The sequence below is a fragment of the Saccostrea cucullata genome, unplaced genomic scaffold (assembly GCF_032062105.1).
Source record: "Saccostrea cucullata isolate Sc308-1 unplaced genomic scaffold, CSIRO_AGI_Scuc_v1 ctg5024, whole genome shotgun sequence".
In the NCBI taxonomy this organism is placed as follows: Eukaryota; Metazoa; Mollusca; class Bivalvia; order Ostreida; family Ostreidae; genus Saccostrea; species Saccostrea cuccullata.
Genome location: NW_026925992.1, coordinates 19,170 through 41,492, shown reverse-complemented (window position 1 = coordinate 41,492; position 22,323 = coordinate 19,170). Strand labels below are relative to the sequence as shown.

Below are 22,323 nucleotides of genomic sequence, written 5' to 3'. Positions count from 1 at the left end.
TGTTAAATAAATAAAAGAAATTGAGCACCGAAAAGTTATCACGTTAATCACAAGGGTTTTTTTTTCTGTCCATAAGATATAACAATTAACACAATTAAAGTTTAACGTCTTTTTAAAACCAGTAACATAAAAAAGTTTTTCCAAAATAGTTTTATGTTTTTGTTTTTGTTTTTTGTTTTGTTTTTTTCATTTAAAAAAGTACTCAAATTGAAAATAAAACACATTTTCAAGGCTGAAATGAACATGTACATGTAGTTTTTCAGTTTAAGTTCTTCAAAAAACAGTTGCCGATATGTACCTCTACAAAATACTTTTTGTGTGTGGGTGATGGTCATTTGAATGGCTCAATGGAAAGTCAAACTAGCTCAACCTTTTGGAAAATCAATGAATTTAAAGCTTGCAGATTGAAATTTTCTTCTCCGCGTGAACCAGCAAATGGATTATCGTTTGGAACATCCAAACTATTTTGTCCAAAATACGCATGCACATTGTTTATATAGTCTTGTATAAAATATACAAAAATTGCGAAAATTAAAGGACAGAATTTTTTTTTTTTTGGAGGGGGGGGGGGGCTGTACCTCCTTAAATACAAGTCTATCTGACATGATTTTTTTTAAATATTAACATTAAATATAGCAATTCATTGTGGACATATTTCTTTAGAATTCATTAAAGACCAACAACAGAACACTTAACCTTGTGATCCAGATTTCCCCCCCCCCAAAAAAAAATCTGGTCAATGACCCTTGCTTATTACTATCTTTGTACTTTGGTGCCTCCTATTTTCACAGAATTATTGCATTTTCACATATATACATGAAATATGTGCATATTGCATATAAGCCAGGGGTCGAAAATGTCACAATTTGGAATAGGCACACTTGCTCATCAAAACCACGCACTTAGTTTATCTGCTTTATACCCAAGAGCAAAGAATATTTTCAGTCTTTTGAGGCATTTAACTAAATATTCAACAGAGCCAGAACTCCTTACTCAGGGGTGGCTAAATTTGCACACTTTTGTTAACCATGATCCAGTGTTAAATATGTTTGTTAAATACTCAGGGACAGAGAAGACGATTGTCAAATAAATAATTTATTTTTACTATATAAGTAATACAACAATAAAGTCCAAGACCAAGAGGGCGAGAAATTCACAAATAATAATTATTGCTTATTATAATCTGTGCTGAGTATTTTTGGAAAAACGCCAAGGAACAAAGAAGATCTTCGAAGAATTTATACATTTTCTAAATGTTATGAGTAGAACTCCAAACAAACACAAAAACCCCTGACGCAGGGGCCATGGAAGTCTTTACTTGCTGATCATGACCACGTGTTAACAAAATTATAGTATGTCTAAATACTAGGATGCAAAGAAAAAGATCTTCAATACATTTTCACTGTGTAAACAATAGAGAACTACCTTATCACCGGGACCCCTGACTCAGCTGCCTTGAAATTCTTTAATTTTGGCTAGGACCCATTGTATGTTATAAACAAGCCAACTGTTTTACTACTTGATGTCAAGATGAAGAGTTTTGTTTTAAAATTGTAATAGCATCCACGGAATTTGCCCCAAACCTAAGACCACAAAAGAGCAGAGACCAACAATTTCATCATTTCTGTCCCTAGCTGCTCTACAACAAAATTAGATGAAATTGGTTCAGCAGTTTATGAGAAAAAGCCAAGAGTATTCAAAAGTTTATGTACGTTCAACGACGACGGACAAAAGCAGATTACCATAGGTCACCTGAGTAATTCAGTTGATTTAAAAAAAATAGAACCCGAATTTCTCCATTTATACTCTATAGAGTAATATATACCTGTACCTCCTGTTTTATAAGGAGTTTAAATAAATTTGACCAAAATGTATATAGTGAACATAGCAAAAATCCTGAAAATCAAAATACATAAACATAATTAAAGCTTATTTCCATTCAAACAATTACAAATTTTTAAAATCAAATTACACTTTAACCATTTAAAATGTAGTGAAAATTTGATTCTGAATCAGAAACTTGTAAGTACCAAGCACTGACTTTGTTTCCACAACGGGGAATCTGAATAAAAAAACTTAAATACTGTTTGTTATTTACTATTCTGTGCATAGTGGTATTAATATTCAAATTACCGGGTACTGTTATGATTTAAGGTTGAAATTCTAAGAATTTCTAACAATTCGTACAATTTATTACTTGTAGGAGAATGTAAACTGTTCGAGATTCCACTTCAAGAAAGACACACGACAAACCTCCCCATATAGCTAACCATGCATTAAATACAGAAATTTACAATTCAATTTTTTTCTTCAAGTTAACAGCAGGATTCCGGATTACTTTTGAAAAAGTTCAAATCTTCCAGAGTTTAATTAATATGTGTAAAAGCTTTTTTCGATCTAGAGAGTATTTCCCTAGCTGAAGATCTGTAGGTCTCTGCCTGAGAAAATTCGGACAGATAAAGCAGTTTTTACAACGCTTGGATCTGAAGCTCTCTGCTTTATCTGTCCGAATTTTCTCAAGCAGAGAGCTACAGTTCTGCAGCTAGTATTTTCCTTGCATTCCAGGATTTTTATTATTATTTTAACATATCTTTCAAAACAAGAAATAATTCATTTAAAGTTATAACCACTTTAAGACTATTTTTTTGGTGTATTTTCAGAAATTTTAAAGTTTACACTTCTTAATATTTGGAAAAATTATTATCTACATTATTTATATCCCAAATACTGTAAAATCACATATTTTCTTGGAGTCAAAATTTCGTGGATTACGGAGTAAATATCAGTCTGTTGGGAATTGATCTTATGGATGAAAAATCGTTGATTAGTAATAGTTGTAAAAAAATTATTTGATGGAGGATAAAATTTGTAAGTCTTGACTATTTTCATACCTTGAAAACCATGAAAATTAAACACCCACGAAAATTTGTGATTTTACAGGTCAAAAATAAAAAAAAAAACATTCCAAGGCCTCTGTATTTTTGTTTATGTTACATGTATCTATTCTTACGTATTTTATAATATATAATTTTTTATTTTAAGGAGAATATTTCTTTTTTCCAAGCCATTGATTTATTGTCAATCAAATTAGGGATAAAGTATTTGTATAGTGTTGAGAGAGAAATAAGTAAGTGTTTCTCATCCATTCATTATAGGATAGTGTAATGATATGGAATAATCGTAGTGGATTGAAATGCCTTGAAATAGACCAATCGAATCATTTTATAATTAACCAATCAACGTTTACATTATAGCCAATCAGAGTTCCCAAATTATTAACCAATCATCAGTAAGTAGAAAGAGTATAAATACAAACACCCATAAAGTATTTGGTCAATTGGTCGTTACTCATCGTTTGAGTAACACCCCTTGGACTAGGTTCTTGGGGTGTGTCTGGAAACAACAGAATTGTTCGTTAGACCACTCAGCTCAAGAATCTAGTTCCTTGTATGTGTCTCAGTGACTACAGTGTCTTGGTGACTTAATTAATATAGTGTCTTGGTGACTTTTGATAAAGGTGTCTCAGTGACTTTTAGGGTGTGCTTTTTAGGTAGTTGCAGACTGTGTCGGGAAGCAACAGAATTGTTGGTTAAACCATTCAGTCTGCAACTACAGTGTCACATGCAACTTTATATTTGATCACTGGTTTAATTGTGGTAGATTCTTTTCTTATAATTCGTTGTCGTTAAGTTCATGTTTGTTTGCTAATCATTATCCAGGTAGGACCGAGGAAAAAAATATTATAACACGAGTTTTTCTATTTTGCCAATCCAGATTTTATATTTGTCATTGTTTCGTCTGCAGGAAGTTGACGTACAGTACCGACGGGACCCAACCTGATACAAAGCAGTCCCAGAGCAGAGCCGGGGACTGCTTTCTGGGACTGCTAAAGCATTCCACAGCATTCCCACAGCAGTCCCACAGCGGTCCCAGAGCAGTCCCAGCAGTACCAGCAGTCCCAGAAAGCAGTCCCAGTGGGCGGGGTTTATTAATTTAATGGGCGGAGCTAACTCAGAAATGAGATTTGCAATAAACGATGGAACTATAAAAGGCAGTAGAATTTGATTCTGGGTAGTATGCCAGGAATTCTTACATGCATGCAAAGATCTTTTATGAACAGTACATGCATAGAAACAAATTGAATTAATATTTTTTGAAGGAAGAAGGCTTTCACACGTACATGTATGAATTAAACTGAACATGAATATTTAGTCACAATTATCGGGTATATCAATAATTTCTGTATTTTCTGTGAATAATACTGTTTCCCACATTTATTTTTTATACATAAAAATAAACGTGAATTAATTATTTTCCACCTGTAAGAATTAGCTTTAAATCTCATCGTTATATGGCCAATTTCCATACTATCGGGATTATGACTCAAAAGGAATTTTGGGGGCTTTTAGAAAATTCTTTGTTAATTTTGCCAAGTATCATTTTTCAGTCATGATTATTTTTACTGACATGTCAATTTAATTATTGTTAATTTCTGTATCTCTATAATACTTAGTTTTAAGTGTTTTATTTGTAAATGTTAGAATGTACGTCTGTAAATCATCAGAATGGAACCCTCAGATTATGTTCAAAATTGATTAATCCTGAAGGACATTCATACACATTTCATCAATTTTATTTTTGCATTACATAACGGTAGATTGAAATTAGGTCATTGTTGACCAGCATGTTCAATGATGTGAAACACTGATATGTATACCCAAATAACAGACACTGATTTTCTGCCCTAAGGCGATTGAAACCGCGTGTGTTGATACCATTTAATAAACATGAATCAGCCAGGTAAACACAAGCAAAAGAAAAAGAAACTAGAGCCGAGCTCGTTGCAAAGCAACGAATAGGTCTTCCGTTGGAGCTACGGACAAGAAGACGTAACCTTGAGTCTAGATCAAAAGCCACATTCTCAAGTTATATGTCTATTATGGGACATGAATGCCCCGTCTAGTGTATATTAGTAATGCAGCATTAAAATCTGTATTAGTGTATGACGTCTGTTGAGAATATCTTGAATAGTTTCTTAAAAATTGAAATCTTAAAAAATGAAAATAGATGATAAATCCCTGTCAAATAATGTACTCTGTATAATGCATAAGCTTACATAAAAATATCTCAATTATAAATGATTTCTTTAATAATAATCACAATGCAAATTTAAGTCTACCAAAGTCAAGTTCACAGGAAAGTGCAAGGTCAAAAGTCTTTGATATAATTAAATAGCTCTTACAAAATATGTATAATTAGCATACTTAAGTTTGATAAAAATATCTTGAATGGATTCTTCAATTCTGAGTGTCGCCCGTGTGGCGCAGTGGTTGGAGCATCTGCTCTAGACCGAAGTTTTGATATCAGCAAATGAAGTTGGGTGAAAATATAAATGCTTTAAAAATAAAGTCTTTGTTGAGACTGTAGCTCTACTGGTTTGTACTTATAACAAAGGAAGAGAAAATTAGCCATTGTCATCTGACCAAAACTGTAGGAGGAGTAGCGTTTTAAAGGAATTTCAAAGAAATTTCTATTTTTAGTAACCATGACAACACCGTTCATCGAAATCAAAATGATGCTTTTAATTATATTTCACAGTGTAGTCTACTTGTGTGCCAAGTTATATTGAAATCAGAATAAAAGTGTAGGAGGAGTAGCGTTTTAAAAGAATCTTACAGAAATTTCTATTATTAGTAGCCATGAAAACACCGTTCATCGAAATCAAAAACGGATGCATAATATTCTGTATCTAAGTGAAGGCTGCTTATGTGCCAAGGAATATTGAATTCAAATCAAAACTGTAGAAGGAGTAGCATTTTAAAGGAATTTCAGAGAAATTTCTGTGTTTAGTAATCAATACAACACCGTTCATTGAAATCAAAACCCGATGCATCATATAATGTATTTTAGTGAGGTCTGCTTATGTGCTAAGTTATATTGAAATCAGACCAAAATTGGAGGAAGAATGGAGTTTTACAAGAATTTCACAGAAATTTCTAATTTTAGTAACCATGGCAACAACGTTCATTGAAATAAAAAAAATCGATGCATTATATTATGTATCTTTGTGTAGTTTACCTATTTGCCAAATTATATTGAAATCAGACTAAAATTGTATGAGGAGTAGCATTTTAAAGGATGTTCACAAAAATTTCTATTTTTAGTAACCATGACAACACCGTTCATTGAAAAAAAACCTGATGCATTATATAATGTATCTTAGTGTAGTCTTCTTATGATCCTAGTTATATTGAAATCTGAGGCCAACATTGCAGGAGGAGTAACGTTTTACAGGAATTTCACAGGAATTTCTATTTTTAGTAACCATGGCAACAACGTTCATTGAAATCAAAAACCGATGCACCTTACTATCGCATAAGCCCTTCCGGTCTCTGACCAGTAGGGCTAAAAATGAGCTAAACACTGATTTAAAAAGAGTGAGGTCAAGGACAAAAGTAAGTTCAATGTGTAAAAAAGATCAAGATCAAAAGTGGTGATGCAGTTGAATAGCTCTCATCAGTATGCATCAACATATGAAGTTTGATAACACCATTCAGAATGGTATGTTTAAAACTGATCTAAACACTAAATTAACAAAAGTGAGATATCCTAAAGTCAAGTTAAAAAAATGTTAATCCTCTATCAGTATATGAAGTTAGCTGCAGAACTGTAGCTTTTCAAAAAAACATATTGATAGACCGGATAGCTACAGTGCCACCCATTTAAAACTGTATATTTATTGCGCACAAAAAATTCTTACCTCAATAGCAAAGAAATTTAGATTTCAAAAAATTCTGTACTCTTCTATCAAGTACTTTCATAGTTGACATCTACGCGAAACGCAATGGGCCAAATTATCTTACAAACAAAAATGGCAGTATAAACAGACAAAATTTACGATGATTTCGATATCAGGGCCAGGAGGCCTATAATCAACAATTATAAAGCAAGTTTTCTTGTGGAAATAGTGAAAATTATGCTAGGAATGCACGGTTAATAATAATTTGAGATTATAGTTTTAAAAACACGGAGAATAAATTAATAAACAGTGCACTTTTTGGTGCAATAAATAGACAGATTTTTTTTTCAGTTGGTGGCTCTGTACAGGTCTCTGGTCTGTGAAATATTATTTTTGCGGAGAGCAACAGATCTGAAGCTAAATATGAAGTTTGATAAAGATATCTTGAATGGTTTGTTTGAAACTGAGCTTTTAAATGAGCTAAAGGCAAAGTGTGACGGAAGGACAGACGGAAGGATGGAAGACGTCTGATATGACAAACACCAGCCATATTCATGACGTGTATGATTATTGGTTTACATAAAAAATAGATTTTGACGTTCTCTCGGAATTTAACACCAGCCCCAACCTACATGTATACACGCATGTACAAAAACAGATGAACCGACTGACATTCTCGGCTTAGAAGGAAGACATTGTATTCATTTTAAAAAAAAAGGGGGGTACTTATAGTGATGAAAGGAGATTTAACCACTTGTCGGTTCATGAAACATGCATGAAAGATCATTTCGAAATGTTTGTATACAACTGCCAACTGCGTGGCTTTCTTAGAACTAAATTAGAATTTATTGAAATATTTAAATAATTCATTTATGGACGCCTTGATATATATTTTATTGGCTGTTTAATAACTGTTCAGATATACATGTAGTGTTCGAAGGTCCAACGCCTTTCATTTAATATTACCGAAGGTTTTACTCATCTTTTTTCTGTATAGTCGAAGTGCATGGGAGAAGGAAAAAACCATATGCAGATCGTTGAAATACAATATAATGCGATTGTGCTTTTCATTTGCATAGACTGTTTTTTCTTCCCGTTTTCCTTTTTTGTGAATTGCCATTGACAATGACAATGACTTTATTCTCATAAAACTTATAAACGTTTTCTTTGTTCACAAGCTTGTATTCAAACCGCTGTTCATACGCGTTACCGATGTGAGAAGAGAAAACAAGACGTCCTCAAGCAATTTATTTCTAATTATGAAAACACCCAATGACAATGAAAACAATTAAGGTGAAACTATTTACTGTCACCCTAGTATCTACTTTTGATGTCACCAACATTAACAATGATTGACCGGAAGGGCGTTTAAAGAAAGAATTTTATTTATATTTTATTGTAGAGAGAATGATAAATAGGGATTAACGAATCTTCAATTTTTAAAAATCGTATTCTGAAAACTCTGGATGTACATGTATATATTTTGGCCGTTCTTCTATGTAAAAGTGCATACATGTATATAATTATACTTACATTGTACAATTATACAAGCGTGTAAAATTGTGCGATTAAGATATTTTGTTTATTCGACGAAATAGTATATCATTTTGTACAATAACATTTTAAGTTTAGCAGCAAATAACTGCAAACTCAAAAGTGCTTAATTTAATGTTGGATTTTTCCTGTGAATTAGAAACGTCACCTCCACTTACAATTATCATTCATGCGTACATGTAGTTTTAGATTCATAAAATAATATCCACCTCGATAAATACAGAAAAAAAAGTTGCAAACCCAGCAGGTGTTTATCCGGCTATCAAAAAACTTGCAATGAACAAATGCACAATCGATTACAATTGAATTAAACAAGCTGAAATACAGTAAAATTAAATGACAGGAGTCTACATGATTTCAAACCCAATTTTCCATTTGCAACTATCGGAGTACACAATGGATTTTCACACAGATATGCCCGCTGCTCTCTGCGGCCATGTTCTTGTAAACGAGGACCGGGCTACAGAATCTTACACACAAAGCGACAAAGCTGGATGTGGATATAAACTTTTTACTAGATTACAAATACTTGAATAATAGTATATTTTAAAGTATTTTTTTAATGTTCAAGGTTTATTAATATTAAAAAAATAATGGAGAAACAAAAGAGTGATGGTAAAAATAAAATGTACATATAGTACATTACCTATCACAAGACTTCCATCACTAATTATAATAATTTGCCGAAGCCCCTTTTCAATTACAATTTAAATAAAATACATTAACACGGAACAGAGAAATAATTTTGCGTGAACAGGCCAAAGAAAGCGATCACAATTCAAAATGATTTTATGCACCGGTGTTTAGAATTACGATTAAATGAAAGATCGATGAAGTATTCTTATTGATTCGATATAATTAAAGACACAATTTTCTATTAATTGATAGGTCTTTGCACTACACAAGGGATTTTAAACACGATCACAGACACTTGCTTTGTTTGCGACCACAGGTGGCTGGTACACTAGTGACCTCGATCGACAGCGTGGGATTCGCGCGTTGGGTTACATAACTTTCACAAACATCTAGTAGGCGAATATGGAGATAGCCAAATGTATACAACTAATGATCGTGAAGTATTCGATGCATAAAGTTTAAAGTTACTTATAATTGTTATAATAATAAACGTAGAAAGATGGATTTAATATATTCTGTTTATGAAGACGTGTTCACTATAAAACTAATTAATAATAAATAAAAAAAGAAAGCCTAATTGTTATAAACAACCTAATAGTGAACCGTAAAGCATGTATAAAGCCCTTTTGAGAAGAAAATTAACATTAAATACTAAAGGATATATAATTGATGGCGAGTCTGTTTAAGTTATACACATGAAGAGGTCTGATTTCCTTTCCAAATGAAAAACGCTACCTATTTACCTGGCCTGCTTTCTACTACGTATTACGCAATACCCCCGGTATAATCGAACAAAAAACATTTTCTTAGAGCCCTAATTATAGGGGCCAGCCCCTTTTGAATAGTATCATATGAAAGCCCTTGCAATTATGCACAACTTTTGTTCAACATGTCTTAACAAAATATGTTTAGTTTTCAAGATAAAAAAGAAAACATGTGTAAATTTTCACTCTTTTAGGCATTCTAATTTTTGACCCCTATATAGCGCCATTTTGAATACAGAAATCGAAAAACAAAAACCGATGTGCACAACTTCAATCCTTCTGTTATCAAAAAACCAGTAAAATTTCTGCTCCAGCTCTAGCGGTCTCTGAGCCTTTGTCTGGAAATGAAAGCCTATAATTTTTCATTTAAAGGAAAATAACTCATAACCGGAAGTAACTTTTTGAAATTTTAGACAGCATTCTGATAGAGTTTATTACCGTCTATAATGTCCGTAAATTTGAGCAAAATCCATTTAGAAATGAGTGAGCTATGAGGCCTCAAAATTGGCGTCTAGGAAGAAAAAAAAAGAATAATAAGAACTAGAGCCGAGCTCGTTGCAAAGCAACGAGTAGGTCTTCCGCCCTGTTTGACCGGAAGTAACTTTCAAACTAAATTAAAAGAGAAATGAAGTCCAAAATGGCTTAATCCTCCAAATTTATGTTAATTATTGCAAAATTAAGCCATTTTGGCAACTTCCGGTTTGACCGGAAGTACCGTCGACGGACGGAAAATTAAGATTTAGGCTTCCAGTGAAAAATGATATCCAAAAACCTGTCAAGAACAGCAAAAATATGCAATTTTTGACCACTTACGGTTTGACCGGAAGTGACAACGCCGGACGTATTTCGACGACTTTAGTAGATTAAGCACGACATTTTGAACAACTTTGCTTCTTTGATGCATTAAAAATTCTTAATACTTTTTGAGATATTAATGAAAAATTGTCGGCCCTTTCAGCCCTTAATTATAGGGGCCAGCCCCTTATCGTTAATATCATTTGAAAGAACGTGAAATTCTTTACAACTTTTATTCTATATGTTTTTACAAAATGTTAACTTGTAAAAAGATATTGCCGAAAAAGTGTGAAAAAATTCTATGTCCCCGATAGGACTTTTTTTAGCCATACCGAGCGCCGACGTGCTGCATTTCCGGAGGAAAAGAGAGGTGTATGTCACATCTGCACATGTTGCTCTATCAGCGATGAAAATCTTATGTTTCTGTCTAAAAGCATTTTTGAGAAAACTGCCGGACAAATTGACCATCTGAAAATCACTAAATCGCGGAAATCTCAAAACCGGAAGTGACGTCATCAAAACAAAAAAATATATATAAAGTTTGTTTGATGTTCTATCAGTCCTGAAAGTTTCATGAAAATCGAGCCAGCCGTTTTCGAGAAATCGCGTGCACAAAATCGGTAAGAAAAAAAAAACAATAATAAAAATAGTGGAAAAGAAACCGAAGAATAACAGTAAGGTCTTCCGCTGAAGACAGAAGACCTTAATAATCTTAATCATCAGAATCAGTAGAAGGTCTTCCGTTGGAAACGGAAGACCTTAATAAAACACAATTCCCGGTATTTTCAACTATTTATTTATAAAATAAATGTATTCTTTTGGTAACTTGTTCATAAGTTAAAAACTACTGGTAATTTATTAATAAATTCTCCAATGATTATTCATATTGTTTCACATTGTTTAAGGTATGGAAGAATGGTAGCATAATTTTATTTCATGGTCATTTAATAAATTGTTAGGCTTTATTTGAGGGTTGCATGGAATACTTTTTTTAGTGTGGTACTCGTAAAACATGAAGCTTTTCAATTAAATTCTTATATCTAACTGTAATGATTTTATCTAAATAGTGCCAATGCAAATTTTGAGTGCACATAATTTTATATTAAATAATGAAATAGGCCTACATGTAGTTATTTTTACTCATAAACCTGTAGTTTCTTTTTAGGGATAAAAATCTTCTCCTGACTTTCTTTTTTAATAACTGTTTAAAAAAATATTCTAACTACATTTACAGTCTCTGAAAATATTAATTAACTAATTTCAAAAGATTGTAAGAAATCCTTGCTTTTTTTTAATAGTTTAAAATCCCCTCTGCTGCAAGTAAACAAAACAACTGGGAGCCTACAAATTCAGAATACACAAGGGGGCGGAGCTATCATGTCACTCAGAACCTTTTTCACACATGAGTGAACAAAGCAGTCCCAGAAAGCAGTCCCAGGGACAGCCGGGACTGCTGGGACTGCTTTTTAGAGTCCCAGGACAGTCCCATAACAGTCCCACAGCGGTCCCAGAGCAGTCCCACAGCAGTCCCAGAGTGGTCCCAAAGCAGTCCCGGGGACTGCTTTCTGGGACTGCTTGGGTGTCAGGTTGGGTCTGGTCGGTACTGTAAGTTTGTTTGATTCTATTGCCCTGTTCACACGACGAGTTTAATTCGCAGTAAATTAATGCAAAGTAAACTAATGCGAATCAAACTAATGCGAATTAAATTGCGTTCACACGACAGCTAATGCGAAGTAAACTAATGCGAATTAAAATTCTACTTCTACGGCCAGGCGTCAGTAAGGCTATTATGACGTCATTTGCAAATCACGTCACCTTATGCAGGAGCAGATGCATTTGACATAATGTCACATTCTAGTGATTAACACAATTTTCCTTAGGTTTTCACTCAAAAATAGCACAAATACTTCAATCTGACCACGGACATTTGGCATTGGACCTAATTTTGCCATTCCGCATGCCTCAAAATTTAATTCGATTCACATGGAGCTAATGCGAAGTAATTTAATGCGCAATAAACTAATTCGAATTAAACTAATTTGCATTAAATTCTCCGTGTGAACGCTAAGCGAAGCTAATTCGCAGTAACTTTACGTATAATTCGAATTAAACTCTCCGTGTGAACAGGGCATATATTATAACGTAATTCGTAGGAAGGAAACCTAAGCGAACTCAATCATTTATTATTTGTACTTTGTTAGAACGTTACAATAGACTATATAAATTATTTTTGTTCACCGAGAAATGATGTATCGCACACTTTATGAAAGGGTCTCATCGCTCATCTGAGTAACTTTGGCCATGCTATTCTGTACAAAAGAATCCTATAATTTGGAAAATGTAGATTCTACACTTACCCCAGGATGCTTCAACATAATTTACAGCTTTTCTCACCCAGTGGTTCTTGAGAAAAATATTTTGAAAATTTTTTCAACACCGTTCATCGAAATCAAAAACCGATATACAGAATTGTGTATCTTAGTGTACTTGTGTGCCAAGTTAAATTGAAAACAGACAAAAACTGTAGGAATAGCATTTTGAAGAAAGAAAGATTTAAGATTTAACTACATATTCTTATGTTAAACTTTGATCGTCCATTGTGGCCCCACCCTACCATTTGGGGTCATGTTTTGAAATAAAAATTTCAATCCACACCACCTGAGGATACTTCCATATAAATATCACCAACTATGGCTTAGTGGTTCATGAGAAGAAAGCTTTGAAAAATTTTCCCTATACATTCCTATGTAAAATTTTGGCCAGCCATTGTGACCCCGCCCTAACCCCTTCCACATGAATTTCAATTTTCCTGGCCCAGTGGTTCTTAAGAAGAATATTTTTAAGAGATGCCATTAATTTTTCGCTTAGTCATAATTAAATCCCCTTGAAAGAGGGCGTGGCCCTTCTAATGAACAAAATGAAATCCCCTACACCCAAGGATACTTTGTGGCAATTTTGTTGAAATTGGCTCAGTGATTCTTGAGAAGAAGATGAAAATGTGAAAAGTTTATGAAAACAACAACAACAACTACAACGAAAACGACAGAAAATATTGATCAGAACATCTCACTTGAGCCTTCGGCTCAGGTGAGATAAAACATAACATTGTGTGCTTATCTTACTTTCTTTCAATTTCATTAATTTTTTATAAATTTTTAACAGTCTTAAAAATAATTTTAGATTGTATTCCTTCTCTGAGATCCTTTTTGATATATTTTTTTAACACTCTAAAATAAATGTAACATACCATTATGTAACGTTTAGAAGCATACATGTAAATTGTATACTGCATGAAAGTATACATTATTTGGAGAGTTTAAAATTTAGCGCAAACAATGGATATGGACTTGTTGGCGAATATAATCATGAATAACAGGCACACATGTTCGTGCCGTATATTCTTTTTATAAATGAATTTTTTGCGTATTCATGAATTGCATCCTCGTATTCGCCAAGGCCGCTTAAATATGAAGCCCGCTATTTTTACATGTAACTAGTCATACCATATATGGAATACCCGGGTACGTTCTTCTACATAAACTTTTTTTCTGCTATTACAAATATCTGTAACGTTTTCCAGTGGCTATTTTACAAATGATCAAATAGGTTCATTTGAATATCATGAACAATAATGAACACGTTTTTCCCACCTCTTATCAGGTTTGATAACTAAAGAGACAAGTAGTAAAACCTTTTACGTCGACTTCACATAACTGTGTATATATTTGAGTCTGGTATCCTTTAGGGTAGATTTCACCGTCCAGTCTTTCATTGTAATAGATAACGTAACGACCATATCCTATACACGTTGTATGGAAATCCAAGGGAGGTAACGGAAGTGTGTTCTTGAAACAAAGATGGCCGTCCTCTTTTTGAGGCGTGTTGGATATATAAAGAGAAAATCCGGCAAAACGACCTCTTTGTCTCATTTCTGAAATACAAAGTCATATCGTATTGCACTCTATATTTAAATAGCATGTTAATTTTCGTTTAGTTTTATATATAACGTCTTTGTTTTTTCTGTTTTGAAAATATCTTTGAAAAGCTATCATTTTGCTTTTTTGATTTATTTTTTTTTCAACGTGCTCTTAAACTAAGATTGATTGATTGTAAATTGTTTAACGTCCCATTCGAGAGTTTTTCACTCATCAATGACATATAGAGACGACACCGTTGTCGGTGAAGGGTTTCAAATTTAAACATATACTCGACGCTCAAGGCAATTGAGCAGTGACGATTCTTTATCGATCCAACGCCTACCGTGACACGGGAACTATGTTCTGAAGGTCATATCCGAACGAAACGTGGCATACACTAGTAATGCCGAGCGCTTGGCGAAGGAACAGTCACTACCTGTTTACATTTTATGTTTGACATGGCGCCGCAAAGGAAATTCGAACTCGGGCCTCCCGATTACAGTGTAGAAAGCGAAAGTTCTACAATTTATACCTTAGAAAGCCCAATGTATTAAATTGTATTTAAGGACCCTATCTACCGGTGCAAAGAGTTTTTTAGACATTGAAAAGGAGTGTATTTTTTCCATGGAAAAAAATACATGCATTTCACTTCTTCAACTAATTTATCTTGGCCCTTAAGGTAGGATTCTTCTCTGGTTTCTGACTAGATGAAACATTCAATGTATATTACCTGACATGTCTTATATATTTAGGTGAAACAAATTTAAAAGATCAGATTTTTCTTCCCTCATCACAATTTTACAACTTTAAATAGAAATGGTAAATTGTGTTTGAAAACTAGCAGGGACTATATTTTTGGCGGAATTATGGCGTATGAAAATATCTTCTTTTCTTCCTCTAAAACTATTTTAGAACAATTAATTTAGTTATAATTTTTACAAAATCAGAGGCTTAAAGAATTTTTCAAATGTTAGCTAAATTAATAATAAAAGACTAAAGCTTTAAAACATATAAAATATGATTTTCCAAACAGACTACAATTATGTTAGCTTTTAAAAGCTTCCAATCTAAGTACAGATATAAGCCAATAATCCGAAGAAGGTGTTTTTAATCTCTTATTAAACGGTCAAAACTTTTTGTTTTTATATCATTTTGTATCTCTATATGACTTTTCTACCATATGTGAAAATAACAAAAAATTAGATATAGGGAGCATATAAAAAATAACTTAAATACATGTGTATCCTAAAAATTTAACAAAAATATAAAAAATTCAGATTAGCCAAAATTCATTATTGTTAAACTATTTGCGTCATTTTGGTAATATCACCTTATAGACCCTATATGGTAAAATTTTTTTTACGCAAAAAGAGAAACATTTCGTCTTTTGAAATAGAAGACATTATCGCATAAATAGATGCAGTCAGTTCTATTCTTAATGTCCAGAGAAAAAGGTAATGACCTTAACCTGACCTTGACTCTAATATAAAACAGTCAAAACGTATCTAACTGATACCATCTCTTAGTAGTATTGTCTTCTTGATTCTGTGAAAATTTAATTAAATTTTAAATACAAGAAGTACAGTTTTGTGTGCGAAGAATCCTACCTTAATGTCATACGCAACGTAGTTCGAACTTGAATGGGTTCTTCCCTGGAGTTGAAGAGTTCCACTAATTGAAGGACCTGTGTGCAATACTTTTAATGTCTATATATCGATTTGTACATCTCTTCTATAACAATTTATGATGAAAAAAAAAGCTGGGATTAAAAAGTTTTGTAATTTTTGTACATTTTTTCTTTGAATAATGCAAATTTTTCATAATTTGATACTGCGAAATCATAAAATTTCGAACTTTTCGTCGTTTAATTTTCGTTATTTTCGAGGTATGACGAGACCCACGAATTCATGTCCACCGAGAAATTTTAAAAAATTACATACATAAGTACACTTTCATTCTATCCACAAATTCAAATCCCCACGAACCAAGAGATTTTCCTCAATCCACAAAAATTTGACCCCACGAAAATATGTGATTTTACAGTTACTGTATCTTTTTAAAAACCCTGGTAACGCATGTTGATTTTTTTTTGTCTAAGACCTTGTAATGGAATTATAAATTTTAATTTTGAATATCTTGAAAAATGATCAGTAGGTAAGGTACCTTGCGTATGTCTTTAATAATGTAACAGTGTAATTGAATTACTTACGTTTTGATTAATATACTGTACATTTCTCTTTTTTGGGATTTTTTTCGGAACTGCACAAAAAAGCCTTTAGAATCAGATCCCTTTTGTATGCATTGTAGAGAGGGTTTTTAATCAAGAATTCTTAGGATATTGCATTAGCAATACTAGTTTCCTAAATGTACAGGGTGTTTCACAATATATGTCACACATCTAAATGGGCATAATTTGAATATCGAGCATGATACCAAAAATACCAAAACACTATAGGTAAGCATATTGATCTAAAATTATGATATTGCAAAGTATTGATGAAATTATAATATACCATGAAGTAACTGATGATATAATCAGTGACGTCACAATTTAAGCTGTTCTCAAAATGGAATAAACATGCAGCAAAATTTTGTTGTAAACTTTTATTATAAGAATGATATCCTAAATATTGCACATTGTACAGGGTGTGATGATGAAAACTATCCAGACCAGTAATTGCTGTCTAGTTTTCATATATTAAGAATAATTAGAGAGTTTGAACAATATTATAATGTAGAGATGAAAGACAGATAAAGCTTTCCCCCCTCCCCCCAAAAAACCAAGAAGAGACGAGAACAATATCAAACTGAAGTCAATCACTGAGAAAACCTCATGAAAGTTAAAGATCTGAGTTTAGGGAAATGGATTGTAACAATGTCGTTAAGTGTATAAATTGTATTTAGAAATCTTAAATATGAGTTTAGTGTGTCTGCATACAAGATTTCAGCATTAAATGCCAATTGGTGTTCAGAGCCGGTTAAAGTTTGCAAGATTGACTGAATGGAAGAGCGAAAGAAATGGACACAAATTAACACATACCGGTAGTTCTGAAAAGACACATTTATTTATATGCAACTTTAAATAAAAATAGATATGCACTTTGGAGGTTCTAAGAAGCCAGAAAGTCTCAAGTATCCTGTGAAAGTTACCAACCAGTGGTCAGAAATTTCTATTTTAATAGAACAATGTTGGGAAAACACTTGGACAATAACATTTTAGGATTTGTTGCCATAGTAACTAAAGTGGACAATGTTGGATACTTCTGACTCAATAAAAATAGTTTTGAATATATGCTGATTAAAATGATATATAAAATGTTTATGTATCTTTTGTTGTCATTTATCTATCTGTCTTTAGATATGTGACATATACAATGTATTGTGAAACACCCTGTATATGTAAGTGTAATCTGGTTCTTTTAAAAAATTAAATTGTCGTTCTTCCGTCAAAAATCTATAGAGCGGAACAAAGTGCAAACATCATCTTTAACTCCTTAAGTTTAAGTCACAAATCAAAAGCAGCTCAATACCTGCAAGTGATATGAAAACATGCAGAAACCCTGACAAAATGAAAGTTCGTTATTCTGTAAAAAAAAAATTATTGATGTTGAACGAAATGCAACTTGATCTGTACCTCATCAAGATACACTCACATACCAAAACCAGCTTAGTATCTTTCTCTTAGTAGACAAAAAGTGCCGAGTAGCAAGTGGGACTGACGGACTGACAGAGAGAGGGACAGCAAGACTAATGGACGGACAGAACAGACACGTTCAGAGGAAACCTATAGTTTCACCGGCTAGAGACTAAAATGTTTCTAGTTGTTATGAGTAGTTATACGAAAGAAGTTCTTTGTTGCAATTAAGATTAGGTATAATGTTGAAAAGGAAAATATAAAAAGATTTGAGAAGGGCAGAATGTAATAATTTTCAAATCTAAATCCTACCCCATCCAGCATAGTCTTTAAATAGTATATCGATGCTGTAAATATTGTAATTTCCTCCAAGATCTACAGACCATACTGTTGTTTTACTGCTTGAACTTGGTCCAATGGCCTCAGTATTAGTACATGTTTCTCTTTGTCCATCTGTTGCAGTTGTTGGTCCACATAGAAGATGACAACTGTGGTATGTTGGCAACATTATGGTTGTTCGACCGCTTGATAAATTATCTTAAAAAACAATCAAATCAAGATATACCAACATAACATTGTAATATTGAGGAGAAAAAGTGTAAATAACCACATAAAAATGTTGTAATTTCGTATTCGATTTCCCTAGTGCATTTTTACGCCATTGTAGTATTTTTCTCCTTGATAAAAACTCTAATTTAAAATACAAATTAGATTGTAATATTTTTATGAGGAATATGATCCTAACACGTACGTTTGAAATATGGTGAATACTGGAAACCAAAAAGATGTAATAGTTGAAAACGTAATTAACCTGATTGATGCAACGATGTCTGCCATATTATATCTCTCTGCATATGTGTTAATGCATTTTACAAAACTTATACTTTCATAACAGTGGTAAATCTAAAAAAAAAGTCCTAGGATATGATATATTCCAATTTGGTATTGTATCTGTAATAACGCCACTAATTTTTTTTCAGTGTTATTAAGTGAACGTATACAAGACAGCTAATCTCGTTATACAAGATCTTATAACGAGACTACTGTTTGGTAAACGTTCATACACCTACATAATTAGTTTTAGATAAGACACACAATTGAAAGTATCTTTTATGTACTGTAAATGTATGTTTTGACATGTATGATATTTGACCGTGATCGAATTTTCAGGAAGTTGACGTAGATTTGAATCACTACATTCTGAAACTTACTTTCATAAAACATAAAACTTTAGGTGATGTCCATGTATTTGATTTAGCAGAAGCTACTTTCCTTAACATGCACGTCCAAATGAAATATGTTTACAGTATTGTCGTGTCGCCCTCTTGGGTGACCGCACTTAATTTGAGAATTTATATAACTCGCTGGCTTGTGAGAGACCCTAAGATATTACGATTCTGCTTTTCAGCCACCAGGTCCAGTGTAAGTTTGGGTGTGCTGTAATATGGAAAAGGAAAGCGTGGATGAATTTAAAAACGATACAACGTATTTTATTAACGTCTCCGAATAGAATGTACAATAAATAGTCACCAGGCACAATAATAAATGATCGTTAGTTGCTCAAAGCATTACAAATAAGCGTGCCCTAACCTACCTAACATCTGGTGACTCATAGAGTGATAAAACAATATTAAAAATACTCACTCTATATCATAAAAATCTAAACAATGTCATTTCTCACTGAAATACTTATACTGGATACATTTAAATTTACCTCCCTTGACTGGAGAGTTCAATAATAATAATAGAGTCAAACAAACAAAGACATTATATTTCCGGCATAAAACTAATGTGCGGTAAAACATGCCAAACTTTAAACCTACACATCTACATATAACTAACTACAGAAATACAGCAAAACTAAAAAGGGAACTATCAAATATAACTGCTCGGATCTCATTATAAAGTAAATTGTTAATATTAAAATATGAAAGCTCAAATTTTGTAAAGTTCAGAAATTAATGGTAAATGTTAATAAATGATAAATTAACAATTTCTTTATAATTCTAAGAAAAATAAATTAACTAAATAAAACATTTTACCATACCTGTAATATTGAAAAGCAAAGCGTGGATGAATTTAAAAACGATACAACTTTATGAACGTCTCCTAATAGAATGGCCGAGGAGCGGGCGCAATTCCATTCGGAGACCCACGCTTGCCGTAAATTATTTATCTCGTATTTTTAATTCAAGTCATTGTTATTCATCCAGGCTAATTTTAGTTCCATTCTTACCAATTCTGCCTCTCACACATACATAATGTTCAACAAAGGGCAGATATGTGTAAACGACTTTTATTGGAAAATCGTAAGGACAAAAACCTAAAATAAGTTTTAATATAACAGTCAAAAATCATTTTTGACATTTAAATTGGGTGTCTAATTGACAGAAATCTGTAGTAGATATGTAAAAGTGAACTTAGGTCAAGATTTGAATGCAACAGAAGCGAACGAAAAAAAAAAAACCAAAGTACAGCGTTAAATGCAGTTATCCTATCAAAATTTGTACATATATATTTTATAAAAAGTCTATCAATGTAAAACATATTTACAGCTTTTATTGACAAATAAAATGTAATCGAATTTTCTTTTTTATTTTAGATGATAAAAAGTGTTATCCGTGGCTTTTCGTGACCGGTGTAAAAATGTTAGTGCAAAAAATAATGATCTAAGTATTGTCTTAACCTGTGTGCTTAAGTATAATGAACTTTTGAGTGATCCTGAGTCCTATATTTCTTTTATGAATCTTGAAAACGTATTTAGATTCATTGAATTCATAGTCAAATTAAAAAAAAAAGTTTGAGACAATGTAAAATTTGACAAACGCATTTTTTGGCAATTTGTGGCACATGATGAAACGACCATACCAACTTGTGTTTGATTAAAAAAAATTAAATTTTTGAAGATAAAAAAAGGTAAAAAAAAAAAATCATATATCCCTGGGATAGCGGGGTACAAAAAGAGTAAAATGTATTAAATATGAAGCAACGAACATTATTCAAGATTATGGGTCACCTAACACAAAATCAGCAGAAAAAACACAAATCTGTTTAACACCATCCTTTGGATCAGGTGTCATTGGCAGAGGAATTTAATATGAAATTATTTCGAAAAATTATTTTCACAAGTAAATGAAAAATAGTAAATTGCGTTCAATTATAAAGTTTCTCGGTTAATACTATTTCACGCAATGAAGAGAGTAAATGTAAAGTGCATGGCGTTTGGTGAGGCCCTGAGTCCCTCGAGCAAGCAGGGGTTTATTACAAGCTGAAATAGATTTAGATTTAGATACAAAGGGGAAAATATCCAGTCATCTGTCATATTCAAAATGACAAAGCGCTGTGGTCCATGTTTTATATTTTTGCAGTACATATTTACGTGTATATGGACTGTAATCTTCTGTGAAGGTCTTGTAAATTATAACACAAGAAGGAAAAGATTAAAAGGAAGGTTTTATAGATAACACTATCCACGTAAAATTCTCATAAATTGAATAAAGACATGTTTGCCTTTTTCAAAGATTTACTTCATAGAAATATACCCACTTAGGGGGGAGCAAATGAATATAGAACTGTTAAACTTAAACATTAATCAGCTTTGAAGAAGTGAATAAAATTTTCTATATTTCTTTTAGGGATCAAAAGAGTAATAAAACGAAGATTTTTATGCGCCCGGATTAATAGATCCAAGGCGTATATTGTTGTTGTCTTGTCTGTTTGTCTGTCTCTCAGTTGTGTCTGTCTGTTGTCAACTTTATCTTCGCCATAACTTTTGAACCATGAGAGATAGAGACTTCATATCTATTATGTATACTCCATTGAATTAGTTCTTTCAAATGACACCAAGGTCAAATACTTTGTCACCTTGAATGTGACATTTTGCTAAAATAGCTTTTTCTGATTTTGCTGCCCCCGGGTGCTTAGTGTTTTACAAACACATCTTGTTCAGATAATTAGAAAATTATAGGTGAAAAGTTAACCTTAATTGTGTCTCTCTATTTTCCTTAACATAACTCAGACTGAGTATTACTGCATTAACATTCATTTTTAGATCTTACCGTAAGCATAGAAAGGAACGAATCTTGATATTAAAATAAATATCCGAAGAACTTCACTTATTGATTTATAATTCATTTTGCTATAAGAATGAACTCTCTAAGGAAATTGAAAATATAAATTGATCTCCAGGAAGTTTTAAATGAAATGAAAGTATTAATATGGTGTTGTGTCCTATTATCTGAAAACATTATTTACAACACAACCTTCACGGTATACAATATTGTA

General features: G+C 32.5%; 1 protein-coding gene across 1 annotated transcript in view; it reads right to left on the bottom strand.

Annotated features, from left to right (window-relative positions):
- LOC134270290 (multiple epidermal growth factor-like domains protein 10) overlaps positions 1–22,178 on the bottom strand; it is a 28,346-nt gene extending 6,168 nt beyond the window's left edge. The window contains exons 1-3 of the mRNA XM_062752482.1: positions 22,098–22,178; positions 18,352–18,576; positions 14,180–14,419 (exon numbers count right to left, since the gene is read on the bottom strand). Of these exons, the coding sequence (XP_062608466.1) occupies positions 14,180–14,419; positions 18,352–18,576; positions 22,098–22,173 (541 nt within the window). The 5' untranslated portion in view covers positions 22,174–22,178. The remainder of the gene's footprint in view (positions 1–14,179; positions 14,420–18,351; positions 18,577–22,097) is intronic.
- Between the last annotated feature and the right edge of the window lie 145 nt (positions 22,179–22,323).